Raw genomic sequence first — 23,401 nt, forward strand, 5'->3', positions numbered from 1 at the left:
GAAGTGCGTGCAACCCAGGTACATGCCCTTGACCGGAATCGAACCCGGGACCCTTCAGTCCGCAGGCCGACGCTCCATCCACTGAGCCAAACCGGTTTCGGCAAACAATTCTTTTAAATATATCATCAGTCAGGATTTAGGATGAAGAAATAAAAGCAGACGTCATTTCTTGCTCCATGCCTCCTTTTCACCACCCACTTCTATATTCTTGTGCTGGTGTGAAGAGGCTGAGGGGGAAGAGGTAGGAAGTCCTAATGCAGTTTACTTTCTCTTAAATTGGATATAGAATTAATGCTACCAGGTGAACTAAAGAACTTTTCTCTGTTCATTCTGCTCTTCCAATCTCACCATTGTGGGTAAATATTATTGTAGATAGAGAATATAAAAAATAATGTAAATTTTTTCCTTAGCTTTGTGTGGGAGGATTCTCATAACAGCAGCACACCAACAGACAAGCCCAGACTGCTCGCTGTTAGTGAAAATAATGAGTTGCTCATCTATGAATTTAATTTGAAAGATGGAAGATGTGATGGAACCATTTTGTATAACTGTAGTGAGGAGGCTTTGCAAAAGCTCATTGAAGATCAAAATATCAGTAAGTATTTACAGGTGCGCTTTCAACATATTTAAATCAGTGGCATTACTGTGTAATTTTGTGTATTTCAGGAAAGGTTCTTATATATGTGAAATCAGTGTGGGAGACCTGCCTGTCCAATACTACCCACTAGCCACTTGGGGCTCTTGAACACTTGTCCTTTTAGTGTTAAATACATACCAGATTTTGGAGACTTAGTACAAAAAAAGTAAAATATCTCATTAATAGGTTTTTTGTATTAATTATATGTCGAAATATTTTGGGATATAATGAGTTAAGTAATATATATTAAAATTAATTTCACTTTTTTTTCAATGCAGCTACTACTAAAAGGTTTAAAACTACATGTGGCTTGCATTTTTGGCTGACATTATATTTCTATTGGATAGTGCTGATCTAAGACTGGTTACAGAGCTCTTTACTATGTCCCATTCTGAGAGCTGCAGGGAGCAGAAATCAAGGCACTTGGGCTTCTATTTTTAAGGCAGTAGCATATTTGCCACCTTTGATTTTAAGGTTCCTTTTTTCCCCCAAAAAATATGTTTTTATTGATTTTAGAGAAAGGAAGGGAGAGGGATAGGAAGATAGAAACATCGATGAGAGAGAAACATCCATCCAGCTGCCTCCTGCACGCCCCCCATGGAGGATCAAGCCCACAACCCAGGCATGTGCCCTTATCGGGAATCAAACCAGTGACCTCTTGGTTCATGGGTTGATGCTCAACCACTGAGGCACACGGGCCTAACCCTTCTTTTGCATTTTTTAAAAAAGTCTGTGATTATTCTTGTGGGGTCTCATGGGTAGTAAGTACGCTTTTTGAAACTTCTGTTGTGCTGTCAGAATGGTCATAACACAAGGAACAAGAGACATTAGACCAGCGGTTCTCAGTCTGTGGGTCGCAACCCCTTTGGGGGTCGAATGACCTTTTCATAGGGGTCGCCTAAATACATCCTGCATATCAGATATTTACATTACGATTCATAACAGTAGCAAAATTACAGTTATGAAGTAGCAACGAAAATAATTTTATGGTTGGGGTCACCACAACATGAGGAACTGTATTAAACGGTCACGGCATTAGGAAGGTTGAGAACCACTGCATTAGATCATCTTTATTCATCCCCTTACCTACCTTTCAATATCCACTTGCTTAGGTAGGTATGAATAATAACTGCCTAGAGTTGGATTGAGTTAAGTGGTGTGTTTTTTGTTTGTTTTACCTGTTTGTGTTAGGTTTTACAAAGTCAAATTTGCCCATTGTAACAATGTGACCAATGAGTTTGAAATACTATTCTTTTGTTTCATAGGTATTTCCTTATTAACTTTGAGAATTCTGTCATTTCACAATAACACATCATTATTGCTCATCAACAAATGTATCATCCTGCACATCATGTTTCCTGGAAGCGATGCCGAGATGAGAGTACTCAACTATTGCACATTATGCTTGCCTGCACAGGCTGTGGACAGTATTATTGACATGCAGCTCTGCAGAGGAATTCTTTTTGTTTTGAGTAGTTTAGGCTGGATCTGTATCCTTGGTGGCAAAAATGTTGATGTACAGGGGAGGAGAATACCTAGAAAGTAAACCCTATTAGGCTTTTAGTTTTAAGGAACTTGGGTGTAGGTTGCTGGTTACTTTTTCAGTAAAAAAAAACTGCAGGGAAAAAGATCTTCATGAACTTAACATAACGATATTCATAATCCATTCAAATACTTTTCATTGTATACACAAGTTTTTTCATAGTCATAATCATCTAACTTATGTGTGTTCCTTTTAAATTGTGTATACTCTGCATTATCCATTTATTCAAATATGATTATTAAATATCTGTTTTGTTCTTGTTCCAGGAAAGTTTTAGATGACCACTTATGATATAATATGCCCACTCATCACAAGTAATGATTCCATCATATTATTGAATCATATGATTTGCTTAACCACTTTTATTTATTTTTGGAAAATATTATGGGCTTTTTATCTTTAGCAGATCCATAGGTCATCAGCAATATTATTTCAAAGGCTTGAAAAAATGACCTATTATGTGATTTTGGAACCTTATTTTCTAAAAGGAATAGGTGTTGTGTGTGTGCGTGTGTTTTTAGATATATCAGCCTCTATTAAAACTTTTTATACAAATGTCAAATTATTGGATTAACATCATTTTTGTTGCCAGATTATAGAACTCCACTGTTCAACATAGCACTAGGCATATGTGGCTTTGAACACTTGAAATTGGCTAGTATGATTGAGGAACTAAATTCTTAATTGTATTTAATTACTTTAGTTAAAAGCTAATGCTTGGTTCAGCTATTGGAGAACTTTTAAGTATGTTTGGAACAACTTTGGTTGTTCCAAGTTCTCAAATGTAAATTTTATGAAGTCTAAATACAGATCAGGTATTTTCAGTGAAAATTTAGTGTCCATATTAAGATATGCTTTAAGTGTAAAATACCAGATTTCTAACACTTATATGAAAAAAAGGATGTAAAATATCTCAATTTTTTTACTGATTACATGGTGAGATGATATTTTGGATATATTGAGTTAAGTAAATTATATTATTAAGATTAGGTTCACAGATTTCTTTTTACTTTTTAAATAAGGCTACTAGAAAATTTACAATGGCAAATGTGGTTTGCATATATTTTTCTTGGACAGTACTGTTGTAGAATACTAGTGGAAAAATATCACTAGTGTCTCAGCGCCTGCTCAGAGTGGGCATTCAGCAAGTATTATTAGATGAACTCTATCAGGTTGTTTATTGGGCCGCCAACTTCATAGTCATCTGGTTACTATGATATGGGCAGCTTCAGTGTCCTGTACTTACAAGGTTGGATCTCTAGCCATCCTGTGGTTTAAATGATTAGGCATACTTAAGACTGGCATTTTCTTTAACTCTAACTCAAAGACATTTTCGACATTGTGGGTGGTACACGTGTAGCTCATGTGGATTTAGCACTTCACCAAGAAGACATGTGTGATGAGCAGCAACAGGAGCCAGCCAAGATTTCTTCCTTTACTTCACTGAAAGTGTCTCAAGACCTAGATGTTGTTGTGATTGTCAGCTCCTCCAGCTCTGCAATTGCTCTTAACTTGAATTTGTATTTCAGGTATGTAAATTACTGTAATCTCTAATTTGAGGTAAATAATTTGAGCCATAACAGGTTAAAAATGTATTTGTTAACTTTTCCTTAATAATAGTTTTCTTCCTCTATTCAGTTAGGTCATATTGTAGCTACTACATAGTCAGGTTGTTATTGTATAATAATGGGTGCAAATGACTACTAGTTACCTTTTTTTTAAAATATGTTTTTATTGATTCAGAGAGAAAGGGAGAAGGAGAGAGATAGAAACATCAATGATGAGAGAAAATCATCTATTGGCTGCCACCTGTACACTCACTACTTTAAGCCTGAAACTCGAGCCTGGGAATCGAACTGTGACCTCCTGGTTCATGGGTCAGTGCTCAAACACTGAGGCACACTAGCCGGGCCACTGATTATCTTTTTTTTTCTGGGTGTATATAAAATTCTTCATTTTGATTTATATATGTTATTATATATGGCTTATGTCATTATAGAAGTGAAAAAGTAATCAGGCACGATTTTAAAAGCCCTTGGCTATTATACATTGTCTACTTCCCTCTTGCCTCACATTAGAGTGGAAGAGAAATGGGATTTCCCCTGTGTTAGGACTCCTAACGTGCGTGGCTCAGCGGCTTCTTTGGGCATTACTTTCCTCTTAAAGGAGTTTGACAAGATACAGTAAGCTAACCTTCTCCACCTGAGGATTTCCTCAGGTGTTTCCCTTGGAGAGGCCACCCTTTTGGCTATCTTAATATATTAGTAAAATTGAGTGCTTATTTGTGTTGTTTCTTGATTTAGGTGGTATTCTAGTTGCTTCTGATTTTATAATATTTGACAGGGGTGTGTATGTGTGTGCGTCTGTGCTCACACAAACACAGAGTAGCCTATATATTGCAACTTGCTTATCTGAAAGTCAGCCAATCCACAATTAGGAATTTTAGTATTTAGGGCCATTCAAAATCATTTAGGATTTTTGGTCCTAACTTAATATGAATGAGATGAACAAATCCTTGTAATTGTAATGTACCTTGATGGGTTTTATTGCTTATTGGATCACAAAAAAATGATAAATTCATTTTTACATACCTATCAGCACTCATCACTGTGATTTATTTTATTATATATTTTTAAAAATCTTTGAATAGGGATGATTAGCATATTCCCAGATTGTGTGCTTGTTTATTAATAGGCCATTTTTACTTACTAAAGCATACCTGTATGTGTAGTTACCTCCTGATCATCAGTAAAAACAATTTGGCAGGTGGAGGGAAGAAAGCCTACACGGCCACTCTGGTCCTTGAGTGTAGGGTTCTATTCCTCTGGCAGCACTCTGAGAGAACTCTGAAGAGGGCACCAGGCACATTCCTTTTGAACAAATTTCCTTGAACTCAGCCATGTAAGGGCAACTTTTATCCTGATTCCTGCAGTACATTTAGGAATCTGTTCTGTCCAGCTAAACGAGTGATTTCTGTTTATTAATTACATGGGTGGGATCGTTCTGCCTGGCCGGTGATTTGGGGACGACCAGCTTGGGGGAGGGACCATGGGAGGTTGGCTGGCTGCAGGAGGTTGGCTGTGGGAGCACACTGACCACCAGGGGGCAGCTCCTGCATTGAGTGTCTGCCCCCTGGTGGTCAGTGTGCATCATAGCTAATGGTCAACCAGTCGTTGGGTCCACCAGTTGTAACGGTTGCTTAGGCTTTTGTATATATAGATTTACATAAATGCTCTTTAATTAGTATAAGTCCTTTGGAGTTTACTGCTTGTTTTGTAAGTGTGCTCTGAAATCTAAGTGTTTCTGTCTTTCCTGCCTCATGGCTCTGGCTCTTCTTTCCCCTGATACAGAATGTTAGTCCCTTCTTTTCATTTTCTTAAGTCCTTTGCTATCCACCTCTTTCATGAAGCCTTTCCTTAATAAAAATCCCTTCCTCTTGTAATTTTATACTCATTTTGTAATTTTCCTCTTTGAGCTTCTATTTTGAACTACCATCTAGCACTTAATTGTATAGTCTTGTATTAGTTCCCTAATTTTTTTATGCTTCCAATAGAGCTTGGAAGCTCCTTGAGAACCCAAACTCATGGTTTGTTTTCTCAGTGACTTTTTCTTCCAGTTTACCTTAGCTGTCCACTCTCATAGTCATACCCTGGACTTTGTCATTATTTGGAACTGCTCTTCCCTCAAATCACTGTTCTACACATCTCACTCATTGACCACACATACCAAATTTTCCAGCTCACATACTCAAGTACTCCCACTTCATCTGTCATATGACCTCATTGGAATTTCCAATTAATTTACCTTCCACCTTCCAGCCCACTCCTGTCTTCACTTCCCTATTTTTTTCAGCAGTAGTCCTGTGATCCAGTATTTAAGTCTTTTTTTTTTTTTTTTTTTTTTTTTTTTTTTGCACACACTGAAAACTCTTGCTCTTGCCCTATGGTAGCACTCGGTCTGACAAAATCTTTTTTTTTTTTTTAAACTCTGCCTTTGTAGTCCCTGCACCCAAGCAACTAAACACTTGTGTGAAAATCACAAAGAAAAATTGATACCATTGTAAGTTCACATTCAGGACCTTCAACTGGTCTCTCAATATTACCTAGAAATTTTGCAATGATTTTTTTTTTGTGAGCCCATTTTCTTTTCATTTCAACTAAGTTTTTAAAAATCTTTATTGTTGAAAGTATTACATTTGTTGTGAGCCCATTTTTTACAACAATGTTGTTAAGCTTCCATTTTCTTCAAACCTTTTATTCACCTCTTTATTTCCACCTCTTCTTGGGTGACTTTGCTTCCTGCTTTATAAAGGAGTAGATCCCATTAAATTTCTTCACATTAAATTACAAACCCTCTTTTCTTTATCCATCTAGTCTGTCTTCCCTCCTATTACAATGGAAGGATTTCCGCCTCCTATGAAAGCCCATCCCTCTGTGTGTGCTCTGAATTTCACTTCTTTCCTCCTCAGGGACCGTTTTCCATTTCCTCTTTTTTATATTTCCAACCTCTTTTTTTTTCTCAACCTCTTAAGTATTACATCCAGATAATCATGAGATCCTAGCCATTCTATTGTTACAAATGTTTCTTAAATCTGTTCACTTAACTCCTCTGTCGTCATGCCACTATCGTCCCCTACCTGAACTAGCTTAACAGCCTTGAGATTGGTCTCCTCATGTCTGTTCTTACCCCCTCAGACCCATCCTCTATAGAGCAATCAGTGATGTTGTTAAAATCTTATAAGAGGTATATCCAGGTATTAACATCTGGGGACAGGGTATATACACCTTCTCCATGTATCATCTTTTTTTCACTATCATCCTTCCTTCTTTTTTTAAAAAAATATATTTTATTGATTTTTTACAAAGAGGAAGGGAGAGAGACAGAGAGTCAGAAACATCGATGAGAGAGAAACATCTATCAGCTGCCTCCTGCACATCTCCCCCCGGGGATGTGCCCGCAACCCAGGTACATGCCCTTGACCGGAATCGAACCTGGGACCTTCCAGTCCGCAGGCCGACGCTCTATCCACTGAGGCAAACCGGTTTCGGCCATCCTTCCTTCTATAACTTATTTTCATCATCTCCTTGACAAATCCATGTCTATATACTACCTTCAAATTGTTGAAAGGGTTAATAGTTAATAATTTAACTAAGTACCTGGGGTTTAAATGCATCCCTTTTTCAACCCAGCTACTCTTTTGCATCTGACCATATCACTCCTCTGCCTAAAGCCCTTATTTAGCTTCCTTTTCCCCTCCCCAAGCTACAAACTAAAAGTCCTTAATAACCCATAAAGCTCTGCACCATCTGTCCTGCCAACCTCTCCAATTTCATCTCACACCACCTTGCTTCTCACTCACTATGCTTTAGCCACCTTAGCCTTCTTTGTGTTTCTCAAACATGACAGCCCTCTCTCTGCACGTACTCTCCCACACTCCTGCTTTGTCTCCTAGTTTTTATGCCTTTCCCTGTCTTAATGGTGTCGATAAAGGGAATGCTTAAAAGCCTTTATAGTGTTTTCCAGCGCCACTGTTTCTCTGAGCCTTAGTTTACGTATCTATAAAATGAGAGCATATTTATTTCTTAGGGTTGTTTAAAGGCTTGGATAAGATAATTTATATAAAGTTTTTATTACATCTGCAATATAGTAGACAGTAAATGCTCTTATATCTTTATAAAGCTAACTGCCCTTAAGGGTCATATTCTTTTTTAAAATTCAGATAAAATTGACATATAACATCATATTAGTTTCAGGTGTACAGCATAATGACCCTATCCATCTATCTAGCTAGCTATCAAAATGATCACCATAGTAAATCTAGTTAACATCCATCAACATACATAGTTACAAAAGGGAAAACTCTTAAGGCTGACTATAATTCTGCTGTAAGAATAGAGATAAGAAGGAGTTTAACAGTTTCCCTGTTTAGGGAAACTTACTGTCTGCACTGTCCCTTCTCTGTGATACCCTCACTACCCCCCGCCCCCCATTTTTAGCTGGAGTGGTAGTAACAGATTTGGATTTGATCATCATTTTTGACTGTGCCTATTATTTTAAAATGTAGGCAACACCCAGGACACCTATTTTGTGAAAAAACTCTAGAAGATATCCCTATTGAAGGTCCTAAGGGGATAGACGAAGACGATCCTGTGAATTCTGACTACAACATGAAACTGACCAAGTTTTCCTTCCAAGTTGATAGGTACAGAAACCCTTTTTGGATTTACTTTATTATTTTCATTGTTGTCAGAAATAGACACTTTTTTTAAAAAGTGCACTTTATTCCTTGTTCAGTGTGTTACTTAATTAGTGCCTTTCGCTTGTAACAGGTGTGGGTTCTACCCTGTCTTCCAGGTCTTGGAAAGCCCAGCTATTATCATTGAATGAAACAATAAAGAGCTCCACAATGGAGGTTTCCCACTGTGCCCCATGGTTCCAGGATATTTTGCATTTGGAGTACCCTGACTCTAATCACCATTGCACCAATGTGCCAGGTTGGGCCTTCATTCCACAGGACATAATGCACACTCAGCATAGTTTTCCTCAGAAAAGTCATGCCAAGACCAGTGATCCAGGAAGAGCATGGAAAATAATGCACATCAGCGAACAAGAGGAACCCATCGAGCTTAGATGTGTGTCTGTGACTGGATTCACTGCCCTGTTTGCCTGGACAGTAGGAAAGATGGGCTGTACCATTGTCCTTTGGGATTTGGAGATCGAGGGCATACAGTGCTTTTCCCTTGGCAAAAGGTGTATTCCTATAGATAACAGTGGAGACCAGCAACTGTGCCTTGTTTTGACAGGTGAGAATGTCTTGTATCGGGTTGTCTATTGCTGAGAAGACGCGCTTTCTTTTAATGTGTTTTACTTCTGCTACCCTGGTGGTTTTAGTGCCTCCTCTATTCTCTAAGTGAATGTTATGATTGAACTAACCCTGTGTCTTTAGTACCCCACTTTTGGTAATCATATATTTCTGTGTGTTAAGAGCATGCTAGTAATTGTTTTACTTAGTAAACCAGAAATGTGACATCTTTTTAAATAGTTAAGGATTCCAGGTATTGATTGTGCAAGATAATACAAAGTAAAAAAGTGAAATTTAGTGCTATTTCATAGATGGCAATGTTCTTACTAGAATTGCCTTTTGGTCAGTGTTTTAAAAATAGAACACTTTAACAACATTGAAAAATCATGATGAATTAATTACGGTCATAATAGTACCTTGTGTCCAATAAATATACTTATAATTAGTTCTGAAGTATTGGATAATTAGAAATTAATTCCTGCCATAATCCTAAAGCCTAAGTCCTACTAATTTATTAGTAAAAGGCGAAAGATTTATGCGATCTGAAGAGAAACCAGAGCATACCTACTAATTTATTAAAGCTAACTTTTATTTTTCACGTAGAAAATGGACTCTCTCTGATTTTGTTTGGTTTGACCCAAGAGGAGTTTTTAAATAGACTAATGATCCATGGAAGTGCCAGCACTGTGGACACTCTCTGCCATCTCAATGATTGGGGCAGGTGCTCAATCCCCATACATGCACTAGAGGTAACAATTAAATTCTGTAGAACTTTATATCCTGTCATATACAGTGGGGCCTTGACTTACGAGTGTCCCAACTAACGAGTTTTTCAAGATACGAGCCGTCTCTCGGCCGATTTTTTGCTTTGAGTTGCGAGCTAAAATTTGGGTTACGAGCCAGCTTCAGATACCCCACCGCTAGTTGGCGCAGCAAACGTCCCAGTGATTTGACATATGAGTAATTTGAGTTACGAGCTCCATCACGGAACGAATTAAACTCGTAAGTCAGGGCCCCACCGTACTCTTATATGACTGAAGATTTGGGAGAATTCACTTAACCTAGGAGCAATAAAAAAACAACAACAAAAAACTTATAGTCTTTATCCATCTGTTTGCTTAGTTCTGGTTATTTCATTACCCTAATTCTGCTTAGCAGTGTACACTTTTTGGCTTTAAAAGATATAAGATTATAATAAACACTATTTAAGGAAACAAAAGGTACAAGAAATAGAAGCAACAATAAGCCAATGAGATTAAACAAAGTAGAAGCAAGCTATAGAAAGCTTGAACAGGAGTAATCTTTTATTCCTACCTGGTAGTCCTACTATTATAATCCAGCTATAGAAACATCACCTGAATTTTTATAGCATATTTTAGTTTTTAAACACTCTTTTTAATTGTACTATCTAATTTTTTCCTAAAATTAACCACATGAGATCAGTTGGGTAATTTTCATTCATTTTATTTTATGAATGAAAATCCTAAGGCTCAGAATGGTTGAGTGAGTGGCCCATAGCCATACTAATAAAGACAGGAGCTAGAATCAAAGTCAGGGCACTTTCTACTATATCACACAGGCCCTGAAAGGATGAAAAGTAGAAGTTAATAATGTTCTGTGCCAGTTTTTTTTTTTAATGACAGCTTTATTGAGATACTAGTGGGCCTGTGCATGAAATTTGTGCACGGGGGGGGGAGGTCCCTTAGCCCAGCCTGCACCCTCTCCAATCTGGGACCCCTCGGGGGATGCCCGACTGCCGGTTTAGGCCCAATCCCCAGGGACAGTCGGACATCCCTCTTGCAATCTGAGACTGCTGGCTCGTAACTGCTCACCTGCCTGCCTGCCTGATTGCCCCTAACCACTCTGCTTGCGGGCCTGCTCGCCCCCAACTGCCCTCCCGTGCCAGCCTGGTTGCCCCCAACTGCCTGCAGGGTGGGGGCTCCCCGCTGGGGTGTCTGGCTAGCTTGGGTGAGGGGCTGATGGCTGTTTGCAGGCTGGCCACGCCCCCAGCAGGACCCTCACCCCACGGGGGCGTGTCCAGCCTGGGTAAGGGGCTGAGGGCCGTTTGCAGCTCCCTCCCTTGGCGGCTGGCCCAGGTGACCTAAGCCTCCCGTGCTCAGGCCAGCTCTGTGGCAGCTGTCCACAGGCCCCTTCTTCAGTGGCCAGCCAGGGCTGGCAGGAAGCTTGGCTTCCTCCATCACCGGGGGCAACCCAGGCTTCCTGCCCGCTCTGGCTGGCTCTGTGGCCACTGTCATCTTTGTTTCGCTAATTTGCATACTCACTCCTGATTGGTGGGCATTGCGAAGTGATGGTCAATTTACATATTTCTCTTTTATTAGTGTAGATAATTTAAATATCATAAAATTCATCCATCTACAGTTCAGTAATTTTTAATATATTTAGAGTTGTGCAGCCATCATCACTGTCTAATTCCAGAACATATTCATGACCCCAAAAAGAAACTCTGCCTATTAGCAGTCACTTCCTATTCCTTAAGGACCCTGAGTCCCAAACATGAACCTACTTTCTGTCTCTGGATTTGCTTTTTCTAGACATTTCATTTAAGTGGATTTTTGTGATTGCATTTTTTCACTTAGCATGTTTTCAGGGTTCATCCATGAGGTTGTATGTTTCAGTACTCCATTCTTTTTCATGGCTGAATAATGTTTCATTATATGAATATGTCACATTTGTTTGTCCATTCATCAGTTGATAGATGTTTGAGTTGTTTCCACTTTTGGGCTATTATGAATTATCCTGCTATGAACAGTGATGTAAGTTTTTGTGTCATTCTATGTTTTTCTTTCTCTTGGGTATACAGCTGGGCCATTTAACTTTTTAAGAACCACCAAGCTATTTCCACAGCAGTTGCACTATTTTACAGCCCCACCAGCAATATATGAGGGTTCCAATGGTAGTTCCACATCCTTGTCATCACTTACTGTTCACCTTTTGTGTTATAGCCATTCTAGTGGTTGCGAAGTCAAAATGAAGTGGTATCTCATTGTGATGTTGATTTGCATTTTGCTAATGACTAATGATGTTGAACATGTTTTCATGTGCTTCTTGGCCATTTGTATATCTAGTTCTTTGGAGAAATGTCTATTTAAATCTTTTGTCCATTTCTAAAATGAGTTATTTGTGTTATTGTTGAGTTCTAAGAGTTCTTTTTTTAAGCATGTTTTTATTGATTTCAGAGAAGAAGGAAGAGGGAGAAAGAGAAACATCAGTGATGAGAGAGAATCATTGATCGGCTGCCTCCTGCACACCCCCCACTGGGGTTGAGCCCACAACCTGGGTTTGTGCCCCTGGACTGGAATTGAACTCAGGACCCTTCAGTCCACAGGACAATGCTCTATGCACTGAGCCAAACAGGCTAGGGCTCTAAGAGTTCTTTACATGTCCTGGATTATAGACCTTTATGAGATGTAAGATTTGTAAGTATTTTCTCCCATTCTGTGGATTTTCTTTTCATTTTCTTGATGGTGTTCTTTGAAACACAAGTTTTTATTTAATTTTGATGGTCAAAAAAAATTTTTTTGTCACTTGTACTTTTGGTATCACATCTAAGAAACCATTGCCTAATCTGAGACTTACTCTTATGAATTTTATAGTTTTAACTCTTACATTTTAGGTCTATGATGCATTTTGATTAATTTTTGTATTGGTATAAGGAAGGAATCCAACTTAAAGGAAGAATCCCGACTTAATTCTTTTTCATGTTCCATATATTGAAAAATTTACTTTTATAAACTGCAAAATAATCATTGTAGAATGTTTGAGTAATAGGGGGAAAGGAAAATTTGCTTTTATCCCATGAGAATTTTTCTCTCTTTCTTGTTCAACTGAACATTTAAAGATTCACACAGACACATTTTTACATCTGTGATTTCTAAATATTCTCTATGGAGAGGCTCCTCAAGATACCTAGTCAGAACTGGTAGTCTTTTTTTAGCCTGCTTTTCAGTTAACTTTATATCATACTGCTTTAACATGTTAATTCAAATAGACTGTAACATAATTGTAAGGGTGATCCACAAGGACCTAGCATTGAATTGTTTTAGGATTATAGAACAGTAGTAGAGCTGGAAAGGTGTTTTCATCTAACCTTCTGTTTCTGGTGAAGCAGAAACTAATGTTCAGAAAGGTTACAGACACTTGCCCCAGATTGCATAATTAGTCATTGTCAGAATCCTCACTAGAACCCAGGTACTCCTGGAGCAAGATAAAAATAGGTTTGTGTCTTCAGTCTCAGCACATTTAAGTTCTGAAGTTTAAAAATATTTTTTTGTTCCCCGCCTTTTTTCCTATTGTAATTTTTTTCTCCCATTTTAGGCAGGAATAGAAAATCGTCAGCTGGACACAGTAGATTTCTTTTTGAAGAGCAAGGAAAACCTTTTGAATCCATCCCCCAAATCTTCTGTACCTGATCAGTTTGATCACTTTCCATCACAATTATATTTAAGAAGTAAGTAAAAGAAAGATGTCTACATTTGTGTTTAGTATTTTACCTTTTTGTTGTTGTTAATCCTTACCTGAGGGTATTTTTTTCATTGATTTTTTTTTTAGAGAGAGAGAGAAAGGGGGGAGGAGGGAGAGAGAAAGACACATCGATTGGTTGCCTCCTGCAGGTGCCCTAACTGGGGCTAGGGATTGAACGTGCAACCCAGGTGTGTGCCCTTAACCAGGAATCAAACTCATGACCCTTCAATGCATCAGCTGACACTTTAACTACTGAGCACACAGCCAGCTCATTTTATCTTTTTAATCACTTCCAAATTATCATTGTATTTTCTGATGACTTATTTATTTACCAAAATTCAGTCATGAGATTTCATTTAGTTTGTGGAAACTTGAGTTGTGAGAACATATAAATGTTCTCATTCTAAGTGGGGTGTTTATTGTTCATGTCCTGTACTGTGTTTCATATTTTTAGTATGAAGGAAGAGATGCTCTTTCAAATTCAGAAGGTTTTTATACAAAATAGAATAAAATTTTTATTTGAAATATTGTGTGCCCTTGCAACTGTCTGAGTTGTACAGTGAGAGTTCGGGGCTGTCTAAGATGTACAGTGACAGTGCAGAGCTGCCTGAGATGTACAGTGAGAGTGCAGAGCTGTCTGAGATGTACGGTGACAGTGCAGAGCTGCCTGAGATGTACAGTGAGAGTGCAGAGCTGTCTGAGATGTACGGTGACAGTGCAGAGCTGCCTGAGATGTACAGTGACAGTGCAGAGCTGCCTGAGATGTACAGTGAGAGTGCAGAGCTGTCTGAGATGTACGGTGACAGTGCAGAGCTGCCTGATATGTACAGTGACAGTGCAGAGCTGCCTGAGATGTACAGTGAGAGTGCAGAGCTGTCTGAGATGTACGGTGACAGTGCAGAGCTGCCTGATATGTACAGTGACAGTGCAGAGCTGCCTGAGATGTACAGTGAGAGTGCAGAGCTGTCTGAGATGTACGGTGACAGTGCAGAGCTGCCTGATATGTACAGTGACAGTGCAGAGCTGCCTGAGATGTACAGTGAGAGTGCAGAGCTGTCTGAGATGTACGGTGACAGTGCAGAGCTGCCTGATATGTACAGTGACAGTGCAGAGCTGCCTGAGATGTACAGTGAGAGTGCAGAGCTGTCTGAGATGTACGGTGACAGTGCAGAGCTGCCTGATATGTACAGTGACAGTGCAGAGCTGCCTGAGATGTACAGTGAGAGTGCAGAGCTGTCTGAGATGTACGGTGACAGTGCAGAGCTGCCTGATATGTACAGTGACAGTGCAGAGCTGCCTGAGATGTACAGTGAGAGTGCAGAGCTGTCTGAGATGTACGGTGACAGTGCAGAGCTGCCTGATATGTACAGTGACAGTGCAGAGCTGCCTGAGATGTACAGTGAGAGTGCAGAGCTGTCTGAGATGTACGGTGACAGTGCAGAGCTGCCTGATATGTACAGTGACAGTGCAGAGCTGCCTGAGATGTACAGTGAGAGTGCAGAGCTGTCTGAGATGTACGGTGACAGTGCAGAGCTGCCTGATATGTACAGTGACAGTGCAGAGCTGCCTGAGATGTACAGTGAGAGTGCAGAGCTGTCTGAGATGTACGGTGACAGTGCAGAGCTGCCTGATATGTACAGTGACAGTGCAGAGCTGCCTGAGATGTACAGTGAGAGTGCAGAGCTGTCTGAGATGTACGGTGACAGTGCAGAGCTGCCTGATAGCTGGCTGAGATGTACGGTGACAGTGCAGAGCTGGCTGAGATGTACGGTGACAGTGCAGAGCTGGCTGAGATGTACGGTGACAGTGCAGAGCTGGCTGAGATGTACGGTGACAGTGCAGAGCTGTATGGATGTACAGTGACAGTGCAGCTGGCTGAGTTATGGATTGGGATTTGTTATAAGAATTTTCAGCCTGACTCATCTGCTGTATTACCAATGCTTTTCAAGATTTGGGCTTTCCTTTTTAATAAACAGAAAAGCTAGCTTTTATTCTTGGGCCAGGTGGCCATATAGATCCTATCCTCAGAGGCTAGGGTAACAAAGTATGTTTCCCCCATACAAAAGGTTTATAATCTTAGTAGAGGCCTGGTGCACAGATTCGTGCACTGGTGGGGTACCTCAGCCTGGCCTGCGCCCTCTTGCAATCCAGGACCCTTCGGGGGATGTAGTAGTGCGTGAAGTGGCAGGCAGCTGGGGAGGAGCCGCACTGCTCCCACTCGTTGCAGCCCCACTGCATCTGCCTCTGCCACTGCTTGGTAGCGCTGCCACAGAGGCAGGAGAGGCTCATGCTGCTGCAGCTGTGTTCCCCAATCGTGAGCCCTGCATCTGGCGCTCCCGCTGGGGGAGCATACTGACCACCAGGGGGAAGCTCCTGCGTTGAGCATCTGCCCACTTGTGGTCAGTGTGCGTCATAGCATCCAGTCGTTCGGTCATTTGGTCGCTTAGGCTTTTATATATATAGGTAATGTTTTTACTTGATGACATATTATAGACATCTTTCTTGTTAATAATAGATATGCTAATTACTTATGGGATTAGCAAACATTTGATTCTGTCCAAAATATCCAGAGACATTTGGTCCAAATCCAAAGGTCCTTGAATATTGGCCCTGTCATAAACTTCCATGAGCATATTGGTTCATGCCAAATGGTCCTTGACATTTGATCCTGTCAAAAATTTCCATACCGCCCTGGCCAATGTGGCTCAGTTGGTTGAGTATAGTCCCATGCACCAACATGTCACTGGTTCAATTCCTGATTAGGGCACATGCCTGTATTACGGACATGATCCCCAATAGGGGGTGTGCAGGAGGCAACCAATCGATGTTTCTTTCTCACATAGATATTTCTCTTTCTCCTGCTCCCTTCTTTTCTCTGTAAAATCAATAAAAACATATTTTAAAAAATTGCCCATGCTTAGGAAATATCCTTATGTTCAAACAGCTCATAATGTTTATTTATACTTTTGGTTTACAGGATTAATACATAAAAAATATTATCATATTGCCCTAACCGGTTTGGCTCAGTGGATAGAGCGTCGGCCTGCGGACTCAAGGGTCCCAGGTTTGATTCCGGTTAAGGGCATGTACCTTCGCTGTGGGCACATTCCCAGTAGGGGGCGTGCAGGAGGCAGCTGATCGATGTTTCTAGCTCATCGATGTTTCTAACTATCTATCCCTCTCCCTTCCTCTCTGTAAAAAATCAATAAAATATATATTAAAGAAAATTATCATGTTGTATTAGTCCAATAATTGTGTTGTGGTTATATTGCCAATAATAATTCTTCTTGCCGTGGCTCCTTCTTGGCTGCCATGATAGCCTCACAGGTCTTGGCACATGGGATTAAGGTAGATGAGTGGCATGGACCATCAGTGATTATATGGTTGTTACACCTACTGCTTTTTGGTGGTCCGTGATTTCTCATCAATTCACTGTCACCTGCATTGCTCTGCCATAAAGGATAGGGGGAAGAGTCGGGAAATAAGGAGCGTGAGAATAGCTTTATCTGCTCTCCCAGAGGAAATCCATGTTTCCCATCCGTGTCACTCACACAGATAAAGTCCTAGAGCTGATGCTGAGATAAACAGGAATCACTTTATTAGGGCCTATAGCTGACAAATTGGAGATTCAGGGGCCCATATTCCTTGCTTTCACCTGCATGTTTAAGGTAATGGTTTTGGAATCAGACAGGCTTAACTTCAAATTTTGACTGCTACTTACTTTCCAAATTAGCTTGGGCAAGTTATTTATTCTTTCTGAACCTTAGTTTCCTCATCTATGGAAATGGAGCCGTAACATTTACCTTTCAGGTTGTTGAAAGGAATAAATGATATAGCATTTATAAAACTTAAGATAGAGTAGGTGGCAAAATGATAGTTACTGTAATACAGTACCAGTAAATAATGACTAGTAGTAAGTAGAATCACTAAAGTTTGCAGATAGTAAAATTTTATAAAAGTTTTGTGAGCTTTTTTGAGAATTAGACATTAGTCCTTGTTCTTTTTTTTTAAATATATTTTTATTGATTTCAAAGAGGAAGGGAGACGGAGAGGGAGAGAGAGATAGAAACATCAATGATAAGAATCATTGATCGGCTACCTCCTGCATGACCCTTACTGGGGATTAAGCCCACAACAGGGCCACGTGCCCTGACTGGAAATTGAACTGTGACCTCCTGGTTCATAGGTTGGTGCTCAACCACTGAGCCACACTGGTTGGGCAGTCCTCGTTTTATGTTTTAAAATATTGCAACATGGCATTTTTGGACGTGTTGTTTTTATTGGGAATATACTGGTGTTCTTCATGTTAATTAATTTCTTTCATTCTCTCTCAGATGTGGAAGAGCTGACACCAGCATTGGATTTACTTTGCTCAGCAATTAGAGAAAGTAATTCTGAAACCCAAAGCAAAAACTTTTCAGAACAATTACTTAATCTTACACTGTCCTTCCTTAACAAGCAAATAAAGGAGCTTTTTATTCACAGTGAAGGTAAGAATAGCAGCAAAGAAGGGTGCAATTCTCCTATTCCTGTGTTAGAACAGAGGTATAAGTGAGCGTATTACATGGGAGTAAATAAGCCAATGGAGTGTCATTTACTGAAGTGGGGTAAAATCAATATGTAGCTAAGTAAGTGATACGGGCTCTAACACTGGGAAAGTTGGCAGAAAGGACTAATCATTGTGAGAGGGGTTGTATTAAATCACAGAACTAATTGTAAATAGGAAAAAGCTCAGATTTTTTTGTTTGAAATTTTAAAAACACTGAGTTTGAATTTTGGCATTTTCTAGAATTTTTCATAACAGCTGTTGATATATTATCTCTATATATACACACACATATTTTTATGTGTATATGAAGTTGTTATGTTGGTGTTTTCCATAGAGTTAGATGAACATCTACAGAAAGGAGTGAACATTTTGACCAGCTACATTAATGAACTTAGAACCTTCATGATAAAGTTTCCTTGGAAGCTAACAGATGCTGTAGATGAATATGATGTAAATGAAAATGTCCCCAAAGTAAAGGAGAGCACTATATGGGAGAAACTCAGCATTGAGGTAAATATGAGTAATTATCACTTTTTTTATTTGCCAGATTCATAGGATCTTAGAAAACAATAGAGGAAATAGAATTTAGACTCTACACTGTGATTCAAAAACTTTGGCAAGGGCTTTAAGTTTTGTAGATTTGGAAATCTCTGGGCACAACTTCAAATTTAGGTTTACAAGCTTTGTTATTTAATTCAGAATACAGATAAGCTTCTTCTTAGTGCCACATCTCCTACTTGGCTTCAGTGACAAATACCCAACCCCAAACCCATGAGCAACACTCCCTGAATGGCTAGGTCCATTAAATCTTTGTTTTTTATATGTATTTTTAATATACTTATTTATTTTGTGGGTTTTGTTAGTTTTTAATCCTCGCCTAAGGATATTTCTGCATTGATTTTTAGAGAGAGTGGAAGGGAGGGGGAAAGGCAGAGAGAGAGAGAAACATTGAGGTGAGAGAGACATCGATTGGTTGCCTCCCACGGCACCCCAACCAGGGTTGAGCATCAAGCCTGCAACTGAAGGTATGTGCCCCTGAGTGTAATTGAACCCAGCACCCTTCAGTCTGAGGGCCGATGCTCTCTCCACTGAGCAAACGGGCTAGGGCAGAGACCTGACCTTTTTATTATAGTACTAGAGGCCCGGTGCACAAAAATTTGTGCACTGGCACATGGGGGGGAGGGTTGGGTCCCTCAGCCCGACCTGTGCTCTCCCACAGTCTGGGTCCCCTTGGGAGATAACCACCTGCTGGCTTAGGCCCGCTCCCTGGGTGGCAGAGGGCAGGCCCAATCCCGCAGTGCCTGCCCCACCTCCCCGGGTCCCAGATGGCAGGCCCGGATCCCACACTGGGTTGCAGATGGCAGGCCTGGATAGCAGCGGGGCAGGCAGCAGATCACAGTATGCAAATTTAACAGCCATCTTTGTTGGGTTAATTTGCATACTCTTCTGATTGGCTGGTGGGCGTAGCAAAGGTACAGTCAATTAGCATCTTTGTCTTTTATTAGTGTAGATCTCTAGGGTCCTCGCCCTCCCCCATTCCCATTCTGCACATTTCCTGTGGTAATCTGTTCCCAAACTGTCCTGTGCGCTCCATCCATCCATTAATGCTATGCCCAAAGGGGCTCGTTTCCCTCCCCTACCCACAGGGACTCTCCCACCCATTCTGACAAATGTCATCAAAGAGCATTTGTATAAAAAGTAGGGGAAACTGGGGAGGAATCTGGTGATCCAGTGTAAAATCGGGGAGGCAGGCACTGCTTTTAGCTGGGACTAGTTATTGACTCCCTGTTACCCCAAAGAAACCCTTCTCTCCTCTCTCTGCTCTAGCCTGCTGGACTTTTGTTTGTTTTTAAAAAATATTTTTATTGATTTCAGAGAGGAAGAGAAAGAGAGAGAGAAACATCAATGACGAGAGAGAATCATTGATTGGCTGCCTCCTGCACACACCTACTGGGGATCAAGCTTGCAACCTGGGCATGTACCCTGACTGGGAATGGAACTGTGACCTCCTGCTTTATAGGTTGACACTCAACCACTGAACAACACTGGCTGGGCAAGGGCCTGACATTTGGACTTGCGCATTCTGCCTGATATTTGAATTGCTGCTGGTGATTCAATCTTAGGAAACTTTTATTTTGGGACATTATCACCTGGAAGCATACTTGATTTGAGTCCTATCTCAGATTCTAGTTAAGGTATTTTGCCAGTTAAATTTTCTGTGCTCATTTGCTTGCCTTTCTTTTTATAATAGAGGTTAACACAACCAAACTAGTCTAGTGTACTAGACGAGGACTGAAAGAATCCCTCCAACCACTTGGAGAGTCAAAGGCCAAAATAACTTAACCCAGCTGATCAGTATCAATAGGGAGTGAAAGTGATAAAGTTGAAAGGCTGCCAGGTTCATAGGACTGCTGTTCTTGGGGTGGAGACATGGGGAAGTAAAGTACCTAGTGTAACTGCATTTTCTGTATCTCTTATTTATTCTCTAACCAAAAATTACTTGATTTTTTTTCTACTTTCTTTGGCTTCTCTTTTTCAGTCTCCTTTGCAGGTTTCACCTTTTCTGCTCCACTTTGCACCCCCCTTTAATGTCTTCCAAGGCTCAATCCACGGTCCTCTGCTCTTTTTACTCAAAATCACTGGTTTTTAATTTCGAGGGAGATTATAGTCTACTTTAACTATGTGAACTCTGCCTCCAAAAACATACACGTTAATGTATGCGTGTGCACATACACACAATTTTGCACATGATTTGATAGGATTTACTTCCTTTCTATTCTCTCTTGGGTTTAGGCCTTCAATTTATGCTTGATTTCTTCTTACTCATATTATTGCAGTAACCTAATGCCTTACTGTCTTGACCTTGAATCCCTTTCAGTTCATTCTCCACATTGCTGCCTGAATATTCTTCCTGATATAGATACATATATGTATATAATATATGATTATACCATCTCACGCTTTTAAGATCCTTTAGTGTTCCACATGAGTTTTAGGATAAAATCCATCTCACACACAGCGTGCTTCATGATGGAACCTCCGCTCCTCTGCTTTTCTTTCAAGTCTTATCTGCTACTCTCCCCAGCTTCCCCCCCCAAACGCACCCCCCCCCCCCCCCCGTTTTATTGAGTAATTTGGAGTTCCCTGAAGACTTGATGCTGTTTCTTGTCTTTATGCCTCTGCACATCTGCACATAATTTTCCTTCTTTTTGGAACTCTTGTCTTCTTTTCTCTTATTTAGATGATTCTCTTCTGAACCCTCCTCTCCAGAACCCTGGGTGACACCTGTATCCTTTCCTTTATCATACAGAACTATAATCAGCACTTTATTTGTATGTCTTCTACTAGTCTAAAAGCTCTTGGACAGCAGGGTCTGTGTTTCAATGAACTTTATATCCTCTGTGCAAAGACCCAAATGTAGTAGTAGATTTTCAGTAAAAGTCCTGTAGTGGGTGGGTCCTCAATAAATGTGTAAGTCATGCTGATAATCATTAAATGGAACTTAAAAAGCGGATTCCCCCCACCCCCACCCCTTTTCCTAGGAAGTTATTGCCAATGCCATTTTAAACAACAAAATACCAGAGGCACAAACTTTCTTCAGGATTAACAGTCACTCTGCTCAAAGACTCGAAGAGCTGATTAAAATAGGCCTCGATTTGGTCTTTGACAATTTGAAAAAGAACAATGTAAAGGAAGCCTCTGAACTTTTAAAGAATATGGTGAGTACATAATCTGTTTGTCTGATCTTAAAGTAAGAGAAGATCTCTATGTACTTAATACCGTTTCTGGTTGATATAAGCATTTATTTATGACTGCCCTGGTCATTGGGAAATCAGACTTGATTCCAGCCAGTGTGAGTCATTTATCTCATAGTTGCAATGGAACTACATACTGATATGATGAGAATGTGCAGCCTTTTTATGTAGATGTGGTAGAATGAATATTTTTGTAACATGGAAGGCCTTAATCCTTTAAAAATGCCAAGGTGAAGCTTAAATTTTTTAGTACAAATGCTCAAATTGGAGCTTAGTTACATTTCTTTTATAACCTTTTGGGTGTCTGGTCAGGAGGACACATAGATTTTTCTCTGTTCACAATGATGCAATGAACTCAACACGTGTTGGTCACCTTTGGACTGCTGTTACTGATTTGTAACTTGAAAGGCCACAGTTGACCAAGGCCCGGCCTTCCCCACCCCACAAGATATAGACAGGAGCTTGAGTTGACCTACTGAATAGAAAATAATAAAGCCAAAATTTTACACTCCCCCCCCCCAAAAAAAAGAATTGATTTGTATTCATAGTTGTATCACAGACTGAGAAATTTGTGTAGCTTTTAGTAGGAAATAATGATAGTGATACTAAAATGGTTTTTGGGTACTGAGAACTTTCTTGAGGATATATATTTTTTAAATATATTTTTATTGATATCAGATAGGAAGGAAGAGGGAGAGATAGAAACATCAATGATGAGAGAGAATCATTGATCAGCTACTTCCTGCATATCCCATACTGGGGATCAAGCCTGCAACTGGGCATGTGCCCTGACCGGGAATGGAACTGTGATCTCCTGGTTCATAGGTCGATGCTCAATCACTGAACAACACTGGCCGGGCTCTTGAAGATATTTTTGATTCAAGTTTCCATCATTTGCTCCCTGTTGGACTTAGCACTTTGGTTCGAAGTAGGCAGTGTTTTTCGTCGAAGGATTCACACAAGGCCAAGCCTGCACAGGATCTTATTATTTGTTGGGGGAAATTCTATATTGTGCATGTGACCGCTTACACCTCCATTTGAATTTTCTAATAGCCTATATCTTTGCTTTGTGCTCCATGGTTTTACTTCATTTAAGGAGGAGAAATCCTAGAGGTAGGACTCCTAGACTAAACTAAGTTGTGGCTCTAATCTTCATGGTCAAGGTCTTAGCCATGGCAACTTTCTGGAAGTGTAGAGGAGTGAAACTACGTAAGAGTTGTTATTTGTATTGACTGTTGTTTTTAAGTGAACCATCATAGCAGATACCTGTAGTTTTGGTCCAATGGTAGCCTGTTATTACCTTAAATTGTTCGATGTGCCGCCTTTATTCTGGCAAAATGCTTAAGGACTTTAGGCAGAGGCAGTAAATATGTATGATAAATGTAGAAAATGAATGTTCACAAGAGCAGGAAAACTGTGGAATTTTATACACGTGTGTAACAGAGTATTTCTGTATACAACATATATATTTATATTTAAAATAGCTCCATTACAAAATTAAGTTTTTTCTATGTTTATTGTAGGGCTTTGATGTAAAAGACCAGTTGCTCAAGATATGCTTCTATACAACTGATAAAAATATACGGGACTTTTTGGTAGGTAATGGTGAGACTATGTACTTTACATTTTCTAG

The 23,401-nt window shown here is 40.0% G+C and overlaps 1 protein-coding gene across 1 annotated transcript in view; it reads left to right on the forward strand.

The window, feature by feature from the left end:
- The first annotated feature begins 378 nt into the window (after positions 1-378).
- Positions 379-23,401, forward strand: part of SPG11 (spastic paraplegia 11 (autosomal recessive)) — an 87,217-nt gene continuing 64,194 nt past the window's right edge. Inside the window, exons 1-11 of the mRNA XM_015557515.1 lie at positions 379-595; positions 1,903-2,127; positions 3,508-3,709; positions 8,245-8,382; positions 8,535-8,983; positions 9,586-9,731; positions 13,318-13,450; positions 17,799-17,954; positions 18,348-18,523; positions 21,556-21,732; positions 23,292-23,363. Coding sequence (XP_015413001.1) covers positions 1,989-2,127; positions 3,508-3,709; positions 8,245-8,382; positions 8,535-8,983; positions 9,586-9,731; positions 13,318-13,450; positions 17,799-17,954; positions 18,348-18,523; positions 21,556-21,732; positions 23,292-23,363 — 1,788 coding nt within the window. The 5' untranslated portion in view covers positions 379-595; positions 1,903-1,988. The remainder of the gene's footprint in view (positions 596-1,902; positions 2,128-3,507; positions 3,710-8,244; positions 8,383-8,534; positions 8,984-9,585; positions 9,732-13,317; positions 13,451-17,798; positions 17,955-18,347; positions 18,524-21,555; positions 21,733-23,291; positions 23,364-23,401) is intronic.

Source organism: Myotis davidii, unplaced genomic scaffold (genome assembly GCF_000327345.1).
Source record: "Myotis davidii unplaced genomic scaffold, ASM32734v1 scaffold46, whole genome shotgun sequence".
Lineage (NCBI taxonomy): Eukaryota > Metazoa > Chordata > Mammalia > Chiroptera > Vespertilionidae > Myotis > Myotis davidii.